At 34.3% G+C, this 21,441-nt stretch overlaps 1 protein-coding gene across 1 annotated transcript; it reads left to right on the top strand.

Moving 5' to 3' along the window:
- The first annotated feature begins 293 nt into the window (after positions 1-293).
- LOC108672059 (AMP deaminase 2-like) lies at positions 294-21,220 on the top strand. Its single transcript, XM_018159676.2, has 9 exons — positions 294-711; positions 1,736-1,955; positions 7,619-7,751; positions 14,648-14,849; positions 15,164-15,235; positions 18,145-18,242; positions 19,227-19,475; positions 20,135-20,224; positions 21,089-21,220. The coding sequence occupies exons 1-9, from the start codon at positions 639-641 to the stop codon at positions 21,218-21,220; spliced, it is 1,269 nt and encodes a 422-aa protein (XP_018015165.1). The 5' UTR covers positions 294-638.
- The last annotated feature ends 221 nt before the right edge of the window (positions 21,221-21,441 follow it).

The following is a 21,441-nucleotide window of genomic DNA, read 5'->3' as shown; positions in this document are numbered from 1 at the left end:
AATGCAATTATCTTCTTTTCCTCAGAAATTATTAATTTTACCTCTGAACTACCTCACTCAAGTTTATTTTAACTCGTAAATTTGCGTTTTTTATTTGTCATATATTCCAGGTATCAAATAAATGTTTCTTTATTCATAGAGCATTTATTCAGAATATTATCATATACGAAATTGGTATATTTATTTATTTATTCTATTTAATATTAATATTATGAAATAAATAATATAATATATCAATATATTAAACTGAATTAAATTGAATTTAAATATTTAATAAATATATGAACCAACCATTTGAAGACGTACCATGAATGTATGAAATCGCGCAAATTTTTCTTCGAATTTCGTGAACCCGCGGCTGATACATCCGAAATTGCCACGTCCGCCATTGGCTTTATTTCGATTCAAGAAATTTATTTAACAGAAAAAAGATTCACTTCAATAATCGGAGATTTAAATAACAAACTTTACACAATCCGCGGTTATTTAAAAAACAAGGCTTTATGCCAATCATCGGTTTATCTGTTATTAAGAAAACAGACTTTGTGCTGAAATTTTTCGATTGAAAAGTTCGCTATCTATGGAGATCTGAGCAGCCAACGCTGATTTACGCCAACATTTACGCTGATTGTTGCGACATGCGCGCCAAACTCCACGAAGTTCTCAAGAAGCTGTCACGTATCCTGCACCGATATTCTCCTGTGATGCCATGTACGATGTGTGGTCTGCCATGTACGATGTGTGGTCTGCCATGTACGATGTCTGTCTCTTATACACATCTAGATGTGTATAAGAGACAGGCCATGTACGATGTGTGGTCTGCAATGTACGATGTGTGGTCTGCCATGTACGATGTGTGGTCTGCCATGTACGACGTGTGGTCTGCCATGTGCGATGTGTGTGGTCTGCCATGTACGATGTGTAGTCTGCCATATACGATGTGTGTGTGTCTGCCATGTACGATGTGTGGTCTGCTAGGGAGTGCGCACACTCAGAAAATGCACGGGTCACATTGTCTAGATAGTGACTCACTTGTATCACACACTACACACATGTGCCACTATAAATATAAATTCTGCACTCTGTTCCTTAATTAGTAATTCTATTTATTACTCAGCCTAGCGGTTAGAAAGAAAAAAAACAATTATTCCAGGTTGTTGATTTTACTTCTATTTTCATGTTTAACAATTTTTTCATTTGCACCTTATGTTCCGTAATTCATTTCATTTTTTCATCGTTTTTCATATCTTTGTAATCATCCCCTTCATCACAAATTTTAAATTTTTCCTGAATTTTCTTGAAATTTCATCTAGAATTTACATCCATAATTGAGTAAATTTTCCATCTATTTCTCATAACTATTCAATCCTCACAAACTCGCAAAAAATTAATTGTAGAAAAATCAAGTTTCTCACAAACAAAATTTATTGTAGGAAAATTTAGCTTCACACAAACAAAATTTATTTCAGAAAAATTTAATTCCTTCAAAAAAGTTTATTGTAGAAAAATTGAATTCCTTACAAACAAAATTTATTGTAAAAAAGTTGAATGCCTTCCAAACAAAATTTGTTGCAGAAAAATTGAACTTCCTACAAACAAAATTTATTGTGGAAAAATTTAAATCCTTACAAACAAAATATATTGTAGAAAAATTGAACGCCTTACAAACAAAATTTATTGTAGAAAAATTGAATTCCTTACAAACAAAATTAATTGTAATTTCGTTCGATTTCAGGCAGCGAATCGCCCCAGCCAGACCGGAAATTCCGAGTTCCAAGTTTAGCGGATATCCCAAAAATGTCCGCGGACGACGTCGGGGCCACAAACATGGCTTCGAACCTGAGCAAGCAGGAGCTACTGAGGCAGAACGAAATATCAGCGCCCTACGAAACACCGCAGTTCCCCATCGAACAGATCGAGGACAAACTGCAGCTGCAGAGGAGGTTTAATAAGGGGTAAGTGTATCAATANATGTGTGTGATTATCGGCCACAATTTTCTATTGCGTTGTAAACACTTACGAATTTTTTATATTATGTACTGGATTAGTCTCCGAAACGCAAATTTTATCCGCGTGAGTACACTGAAATGTGCCGATTTTTTTATCTTTCTGTGCCCTCATCAATACCAAATAATGTTATGACATTATAAACATTTATGATTAAATTTGTTCCTGATAGCCAAATTTATTGCTGGGTTATCGTTGATAGATTTCCTCCCATTTGTACCCAGCTAAAAGCTTAATCGAAGTCAATCCATTGATATGGAAAATTGTTATTCATTGATTAATAGTTTTTTATGATAAATATTGTTAATGAGGTAATGTACACGATTCAGGTTATACCGATTGTTTGTTTATTAACCGATGAATAAATCTTTGTTGAATGCAATCCATACATTTTACTGCAATATCGGAATTATTATTAGTAACTTTTTGGCTGCGTTCACTTTACTGGAGTTTCAGTTTATCAATGAATTATAATCATTTTACCGGTTTTAATTTTTTTGGCGCAAAAAACAATATTTTGCAAACGGACTTTTAAGCACTTGTTTCCGCGTTACTTTTGTGCAGATGTGTGCATTAAAAGTTTTTTCTTGCTTTCCGGTTTTTACTTGCTTGCTTCTAGGAATTTTGTTATTTCCTGTGGGTTTTCTTTTACTTATTTTTACAACGGATTGTTTTTTTTAATTTAAATTTGCTGCCATTTGAGATTCCGTACTTTTCATCCATAATATTGTGTTTTTTTTTTGCAGTCCCGCCTCACGTTCACTCTTCAACGTGTCCCACTAAATAGGTTTTATGTATATTTATCCCAATTGTAAAAATTTACGATGCCCCCTCAGTAAATGCGCTAGTTCGATTTTAAGAATTCAAGAATTCAATTTTGATCATTTTCTTTCATAATTACTCTGTTTTCCCCGAGCATTCCGATAGAATTCTGATGAAATTCTATTCTTCCCTATCTCTGTGATGAATTCTGATTGAATTCTACTGTGTAATTCCAGCATTCAAGTGCATTCTGATTTCACTAAAGCGTAAAATGATATCAATAATGAAAGTGATTGAAATTATATCAATAATTGTGGCTCTAATTAAACTTTGAGATTGAAAAGATGTATGACTTCTGTGCTGTTTACTCATCATAAGTATTTATTCCTCGTGAACTATGTGCTGCGTATTCATCCCCATATGGTAATTCTTCATGTATCTCATCCACCCATATATCAACTTGTGTCCCTTCAGTCAAGTGTTTATTCACTATTACTCATCACTCAAAAGTTTTTTTACCGACCACTTGAGTGTTTCACCCTCCACTCAAAGGTTTTTTTACCGACCACTTGAGTGTTTCACCCTCCACTCATGGGCAGACTCTTGGGCCGACGTCACGCGAACACCTGTGGCGCTCAGGGTACAAAGGCTGTAGCCTTCATTGCTAATGTATGTGGATAATTTAGATAACGCGATCTACATTATCGATAATGTAGATCTCACGACAATGTAGATCGCGCGATAATATAGATAACGTGATAATGTAGATCACGCGATAATATAGATAACGTGATAATGTAGATCACGCGATAATGTAGATCACGCGATAGTGTAGATCACGCGATTTTTTTTCAACTCTTATTCATTTCCAGCTTTGTATATTTAGGGAACCACCTCCTCATCTACGATTACGCATGCACGTGTATGTATATATCTTGAAAATGAATGGGTGTTATTGTCCAAATAGTGACGTATTCGTATTTTTTAAGTGTTTCGTATTTTGACAAAGTACCGTTAATTTGCGCAGCCGTATTAGTCGTTCCGTTAGTGTTCTGAATTTCATTACCAATTTGGTGTAAATGAACACAATCTACAGGATGTATCAAATATTTTCTCTCACTTGAACTATGAAAAAAATAAATATGGTCGCAGGCAAAAGTAAATTCAGTTTTCATTAAATTTTTACAATGGTATAATCACGAATAACGATCATCTTCTCTACGTACGGCTGGCGTCGTACGCAAGAAGAAAAAAGTCAGACTTTGCAAAGTTGATGAACAATTATATGTGTTTAGGCCAATGTCGTCAACGTGCTAAATTCAACATTATTAAAAGGTTCGTAAGATATACGTGCATTGACTGCGTGCTAGTTAGCCAGTAAATATGTACACAAAGTGTACGTGTATTTTTAATTTACCAAGGACAGAAGATGAATTGATTTGGTCAGGTTAGCCCTCAATTGAAGAACTTAATAAAAGCTGTGACATTTTCTGGCTGTTTGAATAGTAAATCCAATTCAAGAACTTGACGACACATAACACCATACGTAACACTGATTCGATACGCACAAGCGTTAATTTTATGATACACACAAGAGTTAATTTGGTGATAGAGATGAACGTTAATTTGGCGATACGCACATGCATTAATTTAAAGATACGCACATATCTAATGTGGCGATACGCACATGCATTAATTTAGAGATACACTCAAGTTCTAATTTGATGATACGCACAAGCGTTAATTAGACTATATATATTGTTTCCCGCAAGAATAAAAATATATTAGCCTCCCTCCCCTACACGGCCTTACATACGCAGCTAGTGACATGTCAGTTGTTTCCCTGTATAGCTCTTGCTCATGACAATGCTTGCAGCGCATATACAACGTATATATAAGTGTAGATATTCATATATATTTTCATGTTACAAAAAGTGGAGATGGTGCCAATGGTGTAGCAACAGCGCCAGTCTTGCTAAAGTTGTTTGTGAAGACACAAGTCGGTAGGCTCAAGGCTCGCTGCGATGGTGCTAGACTGTTTTATTGGGTTCGAAAAAGATAATTTTTTTCATGGTAGTTGTTCCCTATTGCATTATTTGTGCAGATAGTATACAGTTTCGATTTCGTATAGCATTTTTAAGTGAATAATGATTAAAAAACGCAGTGTTTTTATTGCCAACAAGTCAATTAGTTCCGTTAAACCCATTATCTTCACTTAATTTTTAAAATCTTCAGGCGAAATTTTCAATGAATCCATAAGGTTTGAACTAAATTTTCAACGTATAAAAACTTTGGAAATTTAGATAATGTAAAAAGTTTGAGCTTGTATATATCATGATAAAAACTTTGGAAATTTTGATAATGTAAAAAGTTTACGCTTGTATATGTCATGATAACATTTTTTGCACGTTAAACATATTGTGATGGCCACCATCTTTTGGATCATGTTATTGCCAATTCAGTTGCTATTTATGCGCTGTTATTATTGATACAAAAATTTTTATTGTAATGTAGAAGTCTGATTATTATTTAAATGTATTTAATGATTTAAATCGTCTGCAGAAGCCGCCGCCATGGGTAGCTTTTAGTCAGTCACGCTGTTTTTTATAGCACGTGCATGTTGTTGTTGCTGTTGTTGTTGTTGTTGTTTGTTGTGTTTGTTGTTGTTGCTGTTGTTGTTGTTGTAGTTGTTGTTGCTGTTGTTGTTGTTGTTGTTGTAGTTTGTTGTTGTTGCTGTTGTTGCTACTGCTGTTGTTGCTACTGCTGTTGTTGTTTGTTGTTGTTGCTGTTGTTGTTGTTGCTGTTGTTGTTGTTGTTGTTGTAGTTTGTTGTTGTTGCTGTTGTTGCTACTGCTGTTGTTGTTTGTTGTTGTTGCTGTTGTTGTTGTTGTTGTAGTTTGTTGTTGTTGCTGTTGTTGCTACTGCTGTTGTTGTTTGTTGTTGTTGCTGTTGTTGTTGTTGTTGTAGTTTGTTGTTGTTGCTGTTGTTGCTACTGCTGTTGTTGTTTGTTGTTGTTGCTGTTGTTGTTGTTGTAATTGTTGTTGCTGTTGTTGTTGTAGTTTGTTGTTGTNTGTGGTCTGCCTTGTACGATGTGTGGTCTGCCATGTACGATGTGTGGTCTGCCGTGTACGATGTGTGATCTGCCATGTACGATGTGTTGTCTGCCATGTACGATGCGTGGTCTGCCATGTGCGATGTGTGGTCTGCCATGTACGATGTGTGGTCTGCCTGGGACTACCCACACTCAAAAATTCGATGGTCATATTGTCAAAATAGTGACACACTTGAAACACACAATACACACATGTGTCACTATAAATATAAATTTTGCCCTATGTTACTTAATTACTAATTCTATTTATTACTCACCCTAGCGGTTAGAAAGAAAAACAATTATTACAGGTTATTGATTTTGTTTTTATTTTAATGCATAAGAATTTTTTCATTAGACATTATGTTTCGTAAATCATCTTATTTTTCATCGTTTTTCCTTTCTTCGGTATCATCCCTTTCATCAAAAACTTAATTTTTTCTGAATTTTTCATAAATTTAATCTAGAATTTCCAACATAATTAAAAAAATTTTCCATCTATTTCTCATATCAATTCCATCCTTACAAACTCACAAAAAAATTTATTGTTGAAAAACCGAGTTTCTCACAAACAAAATTTATTGTAGAAATTTGAGGTCCCCACAGACAAAATTTATGGCAAAAAATTTAGTTCCTCACAAATAAAATATATTGTAGAAAATTCGAGTTACTCACAAACAAAATTTATTGTAAAAAAATTGAGTTCCTCACAAACAAAATTTATTGTAGAAAAATTTAATTCTTTAAAAGCTAAATTAATTGTAATTTCGTTCAATTTCAGGCAGCGAATCGCCCCAGCCAGAAATCTGTCTCTTATACACATCTAGATGTGTATAAGAGACAGATATATATGTAACCAACCATTTGACGTGTACCATGATTATATGAGATCGTGTGCACCACACAAATTTTTCTTCGAATTTCGCGAACCCACTGCTGATTATCTCGTAGTTGCCACGCCCGCTAGTGGCTTTACGTCGACTATCGGAAATTTATTTATCAGAAGAAAGACTCACTCCTATCAGAATAACAAAATTTACGCAATCCGCGTTTTTTTACAAAACGAGGCCTTATGCCAATCATCGGTTATTATAGGAAGGCAGACTATGTACTGAAAAATTTAGATTGAAAAGGCAGGTTAGCGATCATTGGAGATTTCAGCAGCCAACACTGATTGTTGCCAACACTTACGCTGATTTACGCCAACATTTACGCAGATTATTGCCTATATTTACGCCGATTTACGCCAACATTTATGCTGATAATTGCGACATGCGCGGAAAACTCCAGGAAGTTCTCAAGAAGCTGTCACGTATTCTGCACCGATATTCTCCTGTGATACCATGTACGATGTGTGGTCTGCCATGTACGATGTGTGGTCTGCCATGTACGATGTGTGGTCTGCCTCTCGACCCTCAAGTCGTTATTGAATTTGACATTGTGCAAAGGACCACTCCTAAGCACAACAGATCAGCAAGAGGCATATCGATTACGTTTCTCATTTATAATAGTTTACCAATTAATTTAAAATGGTTTACCGATTTAAAATAGTTTATAAATGGTTTATTTTCCCCTCAATAACCGAGTAACAAAAGTTATTAGAATGTTAATTATCTCCGGCGCACAAAGTATTGTAAAAATCTCTCTGTAATAATAAGTCATCTGTAATAAGTAATAAGTATTCTGTAATAAGTAATAAGTAATCTGTAATAAGTAATAAGTAATCTGTAATATTGTAATACTAATCTCTCCTCCCCAGACCGTTCCCCCGGTTCGACGCCGTAGATTCATCACAGGAAGGCCCAGAAGCCCCGGCCTCCCCATCCTTCGAGGACGACGAGCTCACCCCGCACTACCAGCGCCTCTACGTCACTGGCGAGGAAACTAATAACGTGAGTTAACACATATAGTTTTTATCATTGCTATTTTCTTTTTTTAGTTTTCTTAGTTCATTTTTTTTATCATTGCTATTTTCTTTTTTTAGTTTTCTTAGTTCATTGTTTTTAAGGTTATTTGCATATTTTCGATATTAGTTTCTTGATTCATCGCTATTTTCTTTTTTCGTTTTCTTAGTTCATTGTTTTTAAGATTATTTGCATATTTTCGATATTAGTTTCTTGATTCATCGCAATTTTCTTTTTTTAGTTTTCTTAGTTCATTATTTTTAAGATTATTTGCATATTTTCGGTATTAGTTTCTTTTTTCATCGCTATTTTCTTTTTTTAGTTTTCATAGTTCATTATTTTTAAGATTATTTGCATATTTTCGGTATTCGTTCCTTGTTGTTTTTATGTCTTTGGAGCGGCAACTTCTTTAGGTACTTTTTCTCTAATTGAAAAATATTATTTTCTTTTCATTGTGCACAGTTTTTGGTTTTAAAATGTTCGTATAATTTTTCCATCATGTGTGTGCTTATCGGCCGCAATTTTCGATTGCGTTGTAATCCATCTTACAAATTTTTATATTATGTACTGGATTAGTTTCCAAAACTTAAATTTCATCCGCGTGAGTACACTGAAATGTGCCGATTTTTTTATCTTTCTGTGCCCTCATCAATACCAAATAATGTTATGACATTATAAACATTTATGATTAAATTTGTTCCTGATAGCCAAATTTATTGATGGGTTATCGTTGATAGATTTCCTCCCATTTGTACCCAGCTAAAAATGTATTGAAATCGAAATCAATCCATTGATACGGAAAATTGTCATTCATTGATTAATAGTTTTTTATGATAAATATTGTTAATGAGGTAATGTACACGATTCAGGTTATACCGATTGTTTGTTTATTAACCGTTGAATAAATCTTTGTTGAATGCAATTCATACATTTTACTGCAATATCGGAATTATTATTAGTAATTTTTTGGCTGCGTTAACTTTACTGGAGTTTCAGTTTATCAATGAATTATAATAATTTTACCGGTTTTATATGTTCTTTGCCGCACAAAAAATATTTTACAAACGGAGTTTTATTTATTTGTCTCCGTTGCTTTTTACTATTATTCTGGAGCCAGGTTTGTGCATTAAACGTTTTTTCTTGCTTTCCGGTTTTCGTTGGCTTGCTTTTAGGAACTTTTGATATTCCCTCTATGGTTTCTTTTACTTATTTTTCACAACGTATTGCTTTTATATATCCAATCAAATATCTACTTGTGTCCCTTCAGTCAAGTGTCTATTCTCTATTATTCACCACTCAAAAGTTTTTACCAACCACTCGCGTGTTTCACTTTCCACTCGAAAGTCTTTCTCAAGCCACTCGAGTGTTTTTACCACCAATCACAAATTTTTTACCAACCATTCAAGTGTTTCACCTTACACTCAGAGGTCTTTTACCAACAACTCAAGTGTTTCACCCTCCACTCAAAGGTCTTTTACCGACCACTCGAGTGTTTCACTTTCCACTCGAAGCTCTTTTACAAACCACTCAAGAGTTTCACCCTCTACTTAAAGGTCTTTTACCAACCACTTAAGTGTTTCACCCTACACTCGGAGGTCTTTTACCGACCACTCGAGTGTTTTTCTACCTGTCACAAGTTTTTTATCAACCACTCAAGTGTTTCACCCATCACTCAATTGTCGTTCACCCACCCCTATAATGTTTTACCCACCAATCGAAATTCCTTATACACACTTGAGGAATTAATGTCTCTCACAATTATAACTCTTAACTATGAGGAGTCCCATTCATCACTCACGTGTCTCACTCACAATTTGAAGGTGTGAGTAACACCTCCCTCATCGCCCCAGTGTCTCACTCACCATTAAAATGTCGCACTCATCACTCAAGTGTCTCTGTCTCACTCACTGCTCGCAGGAGTCTCATCACGTCGACGGAACTGAGAAGCAGCGAAAGGTGAGGACACTTTTGAGACACTTATAGTGACTGACACACTTACGAGACACTTGTAGTGACGGAAACACTTACGAGACACTTTGAGTGACGGAAACACTTATGAGACACTTGTAGTGACAGACACTTACGAGACACTTGTAGTGACGGACACACTTACGAGACACTTGTAGTGACGGTCACACTTACGAGACACTTGTGGTGACGGACACACTTACGAGACACTTGTAGTGACTGACACTTACGAGACACTTGTAGTGACGGACACACTTACGAGACGCTTGTAGTGACGGAAACACTTACGAGACACTTTGAGTGACGGAAACACTTATGAGACACTTGTACTGACTGGAACACCTACGAGACACTTGTAGTGACGGACACACATACGAGACACTTGTAGTGACGGAAACACTTATGAGACACTTGTAGTGACGGTCACACTTACGAGACACTTGTAGTGACAGACACTTACAAGACACTTGTACTGACTGGAACACTTACGAGACACTTGTAGTGACGGTCACACTTACGAGACACTTGTAGTGAAGGACACACTTACGAGACACTTGGAGTCACCAGGCATCTGACATTAAAACAACGCTGATCAATCGTTGTTTTAACGAAAACAACTCTTAATCAGCATTGTTTCAACATCATTTACGAGAATTATTAAATTTCGGACGCGTTTCAGTTCCTCGTCGGCTGCGACATCCATATGAATTAAGAGTATTCACAGTTTTACTCACCAATTGCTATTATTAATTATAAATCTTTAATTATTCCCAGTTTTGTTCACTAATCGTTGTAATTAATTAGATTTTCCCTAATTATATCCAGTGTTTGATCGCGTTTTGTGGTGCTGCACTAAATTTGTCTGCACTCTTCAATGTCTCTCTCAGGCGCGGAATTTTTTCGTGTGTGGATTTTTTATCCTTATAAAAAATTACAAATCCAACCGTGGACTAATTTTTTCTTACGGTTTTGCGTTGTCTTTGCTTTTATAGTATAAATTTAACGGAGAGATCGCGTCAAGTTAACTATTGATATTGTTTTGTAATGCATGTTTAGATTTAGGATTCTGTTTTCCTTCCTTCCCATGTTTTTACGTTACAGAAATTTTCATTGATTTTTTGAAGGAAAATATTAAAGCCAAGTATAACCAATGGCCGACTTTTTACCCGAGTTCGACATGCCAATATGAATAATTATCCAATCATTTATTGTTTCACTTAGTTTTATTCAATTTTGTTATTATTTAAGTGACTAAAATTTTTGGGTCTTCCTAATTTAATTTAGCTGTTCATGTATAATTAATTAAGTTAAATTTCTTTAATTGTCCGTTATTATCATTTAGTGAATAAATACCTCAGTATTTTATTCACTTACGCCATCTCCATTGTTTTAACTTAATTAAATGCTAGTTACTCAAATACGAATAATATGATTAAGTAATATTTTTGTTAAATTATATTCACAAAGAGAAGATGTTAAGTTATTAATACTCAATTAAAGTTCATATCATTCATTATATTTTCTTTGTATGCATTAATCAAAGAAATAAAGTAAGTGACCGAGTAATTATCAATATATTTTAATATTAGTAATAATATGCAGGAAATGCGATACTGTGTTTAATTATTACGCTTCAGATGAACGCTTCATGCTTGCAATCTCTAAATTAAAAATGCATGTTTCCTAAAATTTAAAAAAATCTAGTTCACTTGATAATTCATGCTTGAATAAATATTTCAAGCTTTATTAAATTATTTTAATTGACGTTGAGGGCAGGGACTTCAAAGTGTTGATGGATTTTTTGGGCATTAAATTTTCCAATTACTAATGATTGATTTCTGTACTAGTTTGTGTTTCTATTCTTTCCTCAATTAGGAAGTTTTCTTTTCGATCCCCTGGAATTAAACGTTCTTTTGCCTAGATATTTATTTATCATCACGTTATATAATTCAGGTGTAGAATTTGTTTTGAAAAGAGACTAGTTTTTGTTGTTCCTCGTTTCGTGTTTACAATTTATTCGTTTACCGCCCGAAATATTCGCTGTTGATAACTAATTTTCAACCAATATTACAAAGAATTAAACATGCGCCGAATATCGATTGTTTTCTACTTAAATATCAGTTAATTGTGTTAATTGATAACATGTTTTGTCAGCATAATTGTCTTTAGTCTCTACCTGTTGCATTGGATGTGATGTCTAACTAGCTGATTAGTTCAATAACCGTATGAATAACATTAGGAATATTATTATCATGCATGGGAGGTAATTAATTTTATACTACCTAACTCCCTCAACTCAGGTAAGATTAGCATTACAAGAGAAAGATACAATTTGCCTGTCAAGCCGGTAACAAATCGTTGTGCTTAGTAGAAATAACGTAAAAATACCTGACGGGGATGAATCGGATATTTGATTAACTGAATAATTAAATTCAGGAAGGAATAGCACTGCGAGACCGAAAGTAAAATTACCCGCAATGTTGTGAAGTGTAAAGGTTGAAAAGCATGTGAGTTTAATATATTCATATTCCCTTTACCCAGTCTCTCCTCGCCAGCGCATTCACTGATGTGAGTGACTCAAAGCTCGGCATTTCCACCCTTGTTCGCGTCCGCTTCCTCATATACAGCTTTCCTCAGTATAAATATACTGTATACAGCTTTCCCCAGTATAAATATATATTACAGCTTTCCCCAGTATAAATATACTGTATATGATTTGTTGAGATATACAATAGATTTTAAATTATTTATTAATTAGTTATACTGAAGCTGTGTTAGAGTTTTATTAATTTTGTGTATATTTTCTGAGATTTGAAAGTGATTTGGATTCCTTGTAATGAATTCTGCTTAAACTTTATGTTCAGATCTTATTAATTTTGTTGCGCCATTGTTACTTCATTGTAAGTTGCCATTATTTTTAAGTTTTTATATGCTATAATGCCGAAATTTCAATTTAAATTTAATTCAATTTTGTTTACTATATTTTTTATAACCGTGGTCAGTGTACACACAGATTTTATTATTATTATTATTAGTTAACTATTAGCATAATGTAAATGGTTGCCAATCCTATTGTAGTATAATTGTTAGTGTTTATGCCGAGCAATTTTTAGTGATTATTATCTTAAATGGACTAATGTGTTTACGTCATATTAACGAATTATAAGGTAATTATTGGACATGGTCAAGTCAATCTAATTATTCGTTGCTGCTAATATTGCGCTAATCAACTGCCGAATATTGAACTAATTAGCGACTTGTAGTTATATGCCAAAGTGAAACATTTTAGTTATCAAGAAGAACTAATTTTTTGTAGTATTTCAAGCGCATTCATTCAGAAACCATCCACCTAATTGCAGTCATAGGTAATCTTCTTTAATTAAGAATTAATTAAAGAATTAAGAATTTTATTAAGAATTGAATAAGCACAACTTTGTTCGTTAGTGAGTTTTACCGTGAATTGTTTGGTATGTAAGGTGGTACGCTAGTGACTACAGTAAAATGGTTTTGATAGTACGTAATGGTAGTATAGTGCTGTAGAATCAAACATGTAAATAGTAGCAATGTTTATCTAGATTTAAACTTCGACTGTTAATTGGCTCTATATTTATTACTCAAAATTGTGAGAAGTATACGCTTCAATTCCACACTTTTGCGTATTGTATATAAATAAATAAAGAAACCGGCGTTGCAATATGGCGTCCTTGTCGCATTCTTAATTTCGTCTATTTATTTCAGGTTATTTTGAACCTCTCGTTATTTAACCTAATTTTCCTCCCTTCACACAGGGTTTCATCAAGTATTTTTCAAGTTAAGATAACACAAATTAGTTAAATTTACTAGGTTATAGCACAAACATAACAAGAATTTGAAGGTANAATAGTAGCAATGTTTATCTAGATTTAAACTTCGACTGTTAATTGGCTCTATATTTATTACTCAAAATTGTGAGAAGTATACGCTTCAATTCCACACTTTTGCGTATTGTATATAAATAAATAAAGAAACCGGCGTTGCAATATGGCGTCCTTGTCGCATTCTTAATTTCGTCTATTTATTTCAGGTTATTTTGAACCTCTCGTTATTTAACCTAATTTTCCTCCCTTCACACAGGGTTTCATCAAGTATTTTTTAAGTTAAGATAACACAAATTAGTTAAATTTACTAGGTTATAGCACAAACATAACAAGAATTTGAAGGTATATAGAGGCGCTTTGTTTTCTAGATCTGAAGATTCTTGCCTAAGTAAAGCTCCCATTTTAAGTCGGAATAAATTATTCAATTATAAATGAAACAAGTGATTTATAATTGAAATATAATTTTCGGGCTTCTGGAGATTCCGTGACAACAGGCATCATTCGTCACCTGTACATTCCTCACCTGTACATTCCTCACCTGTATATTCCTCACCTGTACATTCCTCACCTGTACATTCCTCACCTGTACATTCCTCACCAGTACATTCCTCACCACTCTTACCCAGCTGCCCCATTTTTCCCCAATAATCAGCAATTAATCACCTATACTCACCTTTCTCGTCCTCAGCTGACCGTAAAGTTAGTAAATTTTTTTATAGTAGTCACCCTTACTCACCTCCTTACTCTCCACCCACACTCTCAACTATTCACCCACCACTTAACTCTCTCCTCCTTACTTTTCACCCTCATTCACTCCCCGCCCGCACTCTTCACTCACCCTCTCACTACCCACTCTCCTTCTCACTACCCACTATCCCTCTCACTACCCACTATCCCTCTCACTACCCACTATCTCTCTCACTACCCACTATCTCTCTCACTACCCACCATCCCTCTCACTACCCACTATCCCTCTCACTACCCACTATCCCTCTCACTACCCACTATCCCTCTCACTACCCACTATCTCTCTCCCTCTCACTACCCACTCTCCCTCAGGTCCCCATCGAGGATATATCGAAGTCCTCGAAGCTGCTGGTGGAGGCCCTGAGTCTGAGGGAACGCTACATGGTGTGGTCACAGCAGACGTTCCCCTCGACCGCCCAGCGGTTCCTGAGGGAGGCTGGGGTCGCCGACCCTCGGCATGAGAACTACCCTACCCTCGGCGACCACCATGACACCGAGAGCAAGAGTATTGAAGGTAATGAGTTAGATTTTCCCTCTAAAAGGCCCGATTTATTTCCCTTTGTTTAAAACATAATTTTTTGCCAATTGTTAATTATCTACTTATCCATATTTCAAAACACCACTATCCCTATATATATATATATATATATAACACCACTATATTTCAGCCCTAGTCTCTCATTTTTGATTTAGGTTGAAGAAAAAGTCTTACAATAACAATAGGGAAACAATTAATAATAATTCAAGAATTAAATTTCTCCTATATTAATTTTGTAATTTATAAGAACATAATGTTAGGTTTCCAACGGCCATGTTGCTCCCTCGCAGATCTAGACGACTACTACGAGCGCCTTGTTCGTTGGGGGTCTGAATCCCCCCCGCCCTTCGAGGGGGGAAACCGTAAGCCCCCCCCAGTTCAGTTAAACTTGATCGTCAACGCGGAGTAAAAATCGTTGTCCTGAAAATTAGAATAAATAACTAATTGGTCGTCCAAATTAGAATAAACTGTATGAAAACCCAGTAAAAGTTCATAAAAAAAATAATTTTGAAAACGAAAAAAAAAAATTTAGTAAAAAGCATAAGGAACACAACTGTAGCCGAAATTAAAAACTATTCCTAAATTAGGTTTATATCGTCAAGGCAAGATGCAAATTTTGATCAAAAAGCTATCGCAATCATGGACCGTTGATTTCAATTAATGAACCCCTGCGAATAATGACTAATAATTTTGAGCATTTTGCTGCTGAGCAAGGATTGCACTCGAGTGATAATCGAGCACAATAATTTATCGAAACGAGATTTCAGGAGACAGGAAAATGTGATGACGAAATCGTAATCGTCAATCCTAATCAGCTGCAACAAAATTCATTCAAACACTGTCTTATTACCATAAAATCAAAACCAAAATAGAGTTAAATATCATTTGAGACTTAAAAATCAATCCACATAATTACTTAAAAAGCTTATAGAAAAAAAACTATAATTGACACGCGATATCTACCTACGTTACGACGATCAAGTTGAACTGCATGGCAGTTTGTTGAGTTTGGGATACATTAACTTATTGATGCCTTTACCGACCAAGGTGTAGTAATGGTTACCGAACAAATAATTTAATTACCTAATTAAAACCCAAATCAAATATATATAACAATATAATAAAAAAAGGATAGATTGATACATTTAGGACTTTTGTTTTAGAGGATAACGGAACTTTTACAACAACAAGGTAGGGTAGCTCCCTATATACGTGTCCAGCGGATACGTTCACGAAAAATAGATAGACAAAAGTCTACAATATATCGATCGCTTTATCTACCTCTCACGCCTTGCAGATAACAATACAGAATATGATAAAGAATATGCAGTATGTTCCTTCTCATTTTGAAATAACATTGTATGACAGCTACACATATTCCGATTTTGTATTTAAGATCGAAGGTAAATATAAAATCGGGAGATTGTATTAAATACTGAAGGTCAAAATTTTATAGATATTTAACCAACTTAAATTGTTAATGGAAAAGGAACTTACATAGATTGTAATTTTTGATTAGGAATAATCAATATTTTTACTTGCGGTTGTTTTGATTGATTAGAATTAATTGTTAGCACATCATTTTGATTTGCCAAAATCAACTTTTAAAATTGAAGTGAATTTGAAAGTTAAGAGGCAGAGAGGAAAATTCAAAATCGGATGCCACTTAGAATTTTAATGTTCAGCCCCTACGAAAAAGTAGGTTCGAAAATGAATTGGAAATACTCAAGATTATCAACAAAATATTTAAAGGTTATTTTCTTGATCGGTAAAGGTTTGGATGGTGAACTTCCCTAAATTCCTTGCTTAAGCAGAGAATTTTGAGTGTGTGCCAAGTGTGATATCACAAACACTTAAGTGTGCTGTGTGTGATAGCACAAAACATTTTGTGTGCTGTGTGACATCCGGCTGCAAACAAGTAGATCTTAAAAAAATATAACTCAGTACTCACTGCAGTGAGTGACAGAGAGCGCATTTTCCCGTCGACGAAAACGTGAAGTCACGGACGGACGGAAAGACGGACAGACAGACAGACAGACGGACGGTCATGGCGAGTACAATAGTGCATTTTTTCCATAAATGAGAAAATGCGATAAAGACAGATGGATGTCAACAAATCTATGTGTCTTTAAGTCAAATTCATTGTACATATATAGTGAATGTCCGTCTAAAAATTCTGATACTGCGATCAAACAACTTTACGTATTTTTTAGGCAATGACCGTGGTGTACCGACTTTCACTTCTACCTATACATCAGTGATTTTCACACGGGTGTTCTAAACTTCAATTCATCTTGTTTTGCGAATATGTCTATTGTATCAAAATAACGATATCATAGTGGAAATTTCCGGCATCATGTTGTGATGAAAAAATTCATCAAGAAATAATACATGTTTTTCTCAATGAATGCTTGATAATATTTTCCATTCAGTGTTTACTTAACTCTCTCAATTGTAAAACCATCGATCGTTGCCTAATATTTTCGACTTGATCGAGAGCATTTTAGGATAGAGAATAGTGACAATAATGTTGAATGCTAGAAAAGAGCGTTCTATTCTAACGCAGGGTTTTGTTTGAACGTTATTTCAGCCATTTAATCACATAATAGTACGCACATTTAACCTTCTGCAGAGACTTAACCCTTAAGTGTGGAATGAATCTTTACCAGTTTATGGTGACCTTGTTCTGTTTCAATAATTGTGATTTTTGTTACTAGTGTGTTTTTTGTTACTATTCACACTTTTTTACACATATTACAATTTTTTAAATCATTCACTTATACAGGCTTATTTTCTATGCACTACTTGATCAATTTCCTGTACTATTTACCGCACTTCATACATCCTATACACGATTTGTGTAGTGTAAGCATTATTTTTTCACAACTCATTCTTTACACGATTTGTACAATTTGAACTCAATTAATTATTTCTCTGTACATTCTATCCACGATTTATGTATTGCAATCATTTTTTTTTTCACAACGATGCCCACACTCTATTTATGGATTATGATCACTATTTTTCACTACACATTCTATACACAATTTATGCATTGCGATCACTTTTTTCACTACTAATTCCAAACCCTATATATGGATTGTGATCACTATTTTTAACTACACATTCTAAACACAATCTATGCATTGCAACCAGTTTTTCACTACGAATTCCGCACCCTATATATGGATTGCCATCACTATTCATCACAACACATTCTATATAAATTTATACATTATAAACACTATTTTTATCGTTATCCACGCCCCAGACCACCCAGTCCACCCCCCTCGGCGAGACAACCCCTGGAGTGTACCTACCCCCGGCGACTGTGGTTACAAACTGAAATTCGTCGATGGAGTCTTTCAGGTTGGAGTTATTCAGTAGCAATAGCGTTAAAAATAGTCAATTTAAAAATGACACAAATTTTCCTTGTCAATTTAAAAATGAAAAATTTTTCGTTGGAAAAATATTGAAAAAATCTTGACAAATAATGATAATTTTTAAAGTGTTAACATTTTTGTTGGGTTCAAATCATCGAAAATTATTGAATAGTAATAAGTAATAACAGTTTTAGAAGTGTTAACATTTTAGTTGGATTCAAATCCTTCAAAAATATAGAATAATTATAATAGTTTTAAAATTATTAACGTTTTTGTTGGAAAATTATTCTTCAAAATTCTTCGAATGCTTTAGCTTTAATTTTCTTAGAATTTGAGGACTTAATAATCGACTGTCGTTACAAATTTAACTGTAAATGAATTATACATAAATGTGATATTTATGAGAAATATATCTGTTTTCTGTAGAATTGTTCTCATTTCAGTAGAACCAATCTGAAAATGTAAATTAATCTCGTCCCGATTAAATTAATTAAAACGACTAAATTAAATAAATCTGAAATTAAATAAAATTAAGACGATTTTCGTGAGGTCCTAATGAAAATCGTCGCCTATCTACGGTTCTTTGGTCTCTTATAGGTTTGCTCTATTAGATTTTTTCAATATACTCGAGCCTATTTGAATTAAAATGAATAATATCAAGGCACATGCAATGTTCTGGGCATCTGATTAAGACACACACGACCTCCAGGGGCACGATAGGCCAACTCGCTAATTCGGGTTACTCTAACATACTAACGTCCTTTATTTAATAATTTCGGTATTTCGACGCGTTTGATTATTCGTTATTCGATGCTTTTGGAAGCATTGTGTAGATAACAGCTTCAGGAATACCTGGACCAAGCCAGCCTTGACTCAGACTCACCCCTGCCTTACTCTTGTTTTCCCAGGTATACGAGGACCAAGCCAGCCTTGACTCAGACTCACCCCTGCCTTACTCTTGTTTTCCCAGGTATACGAGGACCAAGCCAGCCTTGACTCAGACTCACCCCTGCCTTACTCATACCCCAACTTGTCTCGCTACATCACGGACCTTAACCTGATGTGTGCCCTCATCGCCAACGGTCCCGTGAAGAGTTTCTGCTACAGGAGACTGCAGTATCTCCTCTCCAAGTACCAACTCCACGTACTGCTTAATGAGATGCGCGAACTGGCGGCGCAAAAAGCTGTACCACACAGGGACTTCTACAATATACGAAAGGTGCGTGTTTTTCCTGGAAATACGGGCTGTATGATATCTTGAAGCAATAATGAATGCTAGGTAGTGAATATATTAGATCAATAGACTGGAAAAATATCAATTAACTGCTACACTAAGCTGCACTTGCGACAGTATTTTCACTTGCAGCAGTGGATGCTTTTTCCTTTACTGTTATCACATCTTTTGTAGTTTAATTCTTATTTGTTATTGTAATATTCATCTAGACTAGGCAATAGAAAAGTTGTGTTCAATAAGCTTTGAAACTAATTATCTTTAAGTATTTTCAATTTGATTCCAACACCACGTAAAATAATTTAAATATCCTGATTTTGCGGAAAATTTATGTTCATTAATATTGGACAGTATAATGCAGGAGGAATATTGCACATCCACGCCAGGTCCTGCATGAACCTGATGTATTTGCTGAGCTAATTATATTATTCTATTATTACTATGTTATTTAATAATTCAGGTAATATAACATTTTATTGCTTTATTATTGCTGATTATTATATTGCAGGTGGATACGCACATCCACGCGGCGTCTTGCATGAAGCGGAAGTATTTGCTGCGCCAATTATATTATTCTATTATTATGTTATTTAATAATTCATATAATATATTATATTATTATATCATTACTAATTATTATATTGCAGGTGGATACGCACATCCACGCGGCGTCTTGCATGAACCAGAAGCATCTGTTGCGCTTCATCAAGAAGGCCATGAAACTGCACCCTGACGAGGTCAATTATTTTTATTTTTAATTGTTTTTTGTATTATTTTATTCATTTCTGAATGATTGAAATCGTGGTAATAACTGTTCATGTAACTATATCAAATATTTTTTATTCTGTACGGCTATTTTCATGAGCATTACATTTAAATTCACTACTAAAAACTTTTTAGACATCCAAAACATTTACCCATTTAAAATTGACTTACAAGGTTTACATAAGATAATCAGTACAAAACCAAATAATAAGTTGGTGTTAAAAATTATTAGATGACAGATATTTAAAATTATTTTTGAAATTAGGCAAAGGGATTCAAGAAAACTGCTACGCCAATGAAAGCAAAGCAGATAAATATTTTATGTAAAATGTCTCTTTCATAACAAATCGCTACTTTTTATTCAAACAAGTATTTTTTATTAATAAAGTAATATTTTTGAATATAATTAATTAAGGCAATAATACAGAATGCTGCAGGTTGTGTGACAGGGCTCGTATGGCAAGGAGAAACATTTTTTTCGGATTTTTCGTCTAGAAAAATTTATCAGTTTGAAAAATTTTTCATTTTGAAAATTTTTTCAGTTTGAAAATATTTTCAGTTTAAAAATTTTTCGTTTTGATTTTTTTTTCAGTTTAAAAACTTTCTTCCGTGGATTAAAATATGTTTGCATCTAATAAACTTAATAATAAATAATAAGAAGTCCTGGTGCAGTTTGTGTGAGAGAGCATGTATGGCAATGAGAAACATTTTATTCGGATTTTTCGTCCAGAAAAATTTTTCAGTTTTGAATTTTTTCAGTTTAAAAATTTTCCTTCATGGATTTAAATATGTTTGCATGAAATAAACTTAATAAATAATAAGAAGTGCTGGTGCAGGTTGTGTGTCAGGGCTCAGACGGCAAGGAGATGACACTTGCTCAAGTGTTCGCCTCCATGAACCTCACCGCGTACGACCTCTCCGTGGACATGCTGGACATGCACGCTGACCGCAACACCTTCCACAGGTGANTCAGTATAAATATGCTGTATACAGCTTTCCTCAGTATAAATATACTGTATACAGCTTTCCCCAGTATAAATATACTGTATATGATTTGTTGAGATATAAAATAAATTTTTAATTATTCATTAATTAATTATATGTTTGGTTAAAAATAATGCCAGTTTTATTGAGGACATCTTTTGACTTTAATCTCTCAAGCTTACTTATTAATTAATTATATTGAAGC

The sequence above is a fragment of the Hyalella azteca genome, unplaced genomic scaffold (assembly GCF_000764305.2).
Source record: "Hyalella azteca isolate HAZT.00-mixed unplaced genomic scaffold, Hazt_2.0.2 contig16492, whole genome shotgun sequence".
Classification (NCBI taxonomy): domain Eukaryota; kingdom Metazoa; phylum Arthropoda; class Malacostraca; order Amphipoda; family Hyalellidae; genus Hyalella; species Hyalella azteca.
The sequence above is the reverse complement of the archived record's forward strand: the minus strand, read 5'-3'. Positions and strand labels throughout refer to the sequence as shown.

Bases quoted from the DNA above. Each gene is read 5' to 3' on its own strand.
- LOC108672059 (XM_018159676.2), top strand. From the start codon at position 639: ATGCGCGCCAAACTCCACGAAGTTCTCAAGAAGCTGTCACGTATCCTG. The intron at 712-1,735 runs GTACGATGTGTG...GTTCGATTTCAG, and splicing joins ATATTCTCCTGTGATGCCAT to GCAGCGAATCGCCCCAGCCA. The intron at 20,225-21,088 runs GTCAATTATTTT...GTGCTGGTGCAG, and splicing joins TGAAACTGCACCCTGACGAG to GTTGTGTGTCAGGGCTCAGA.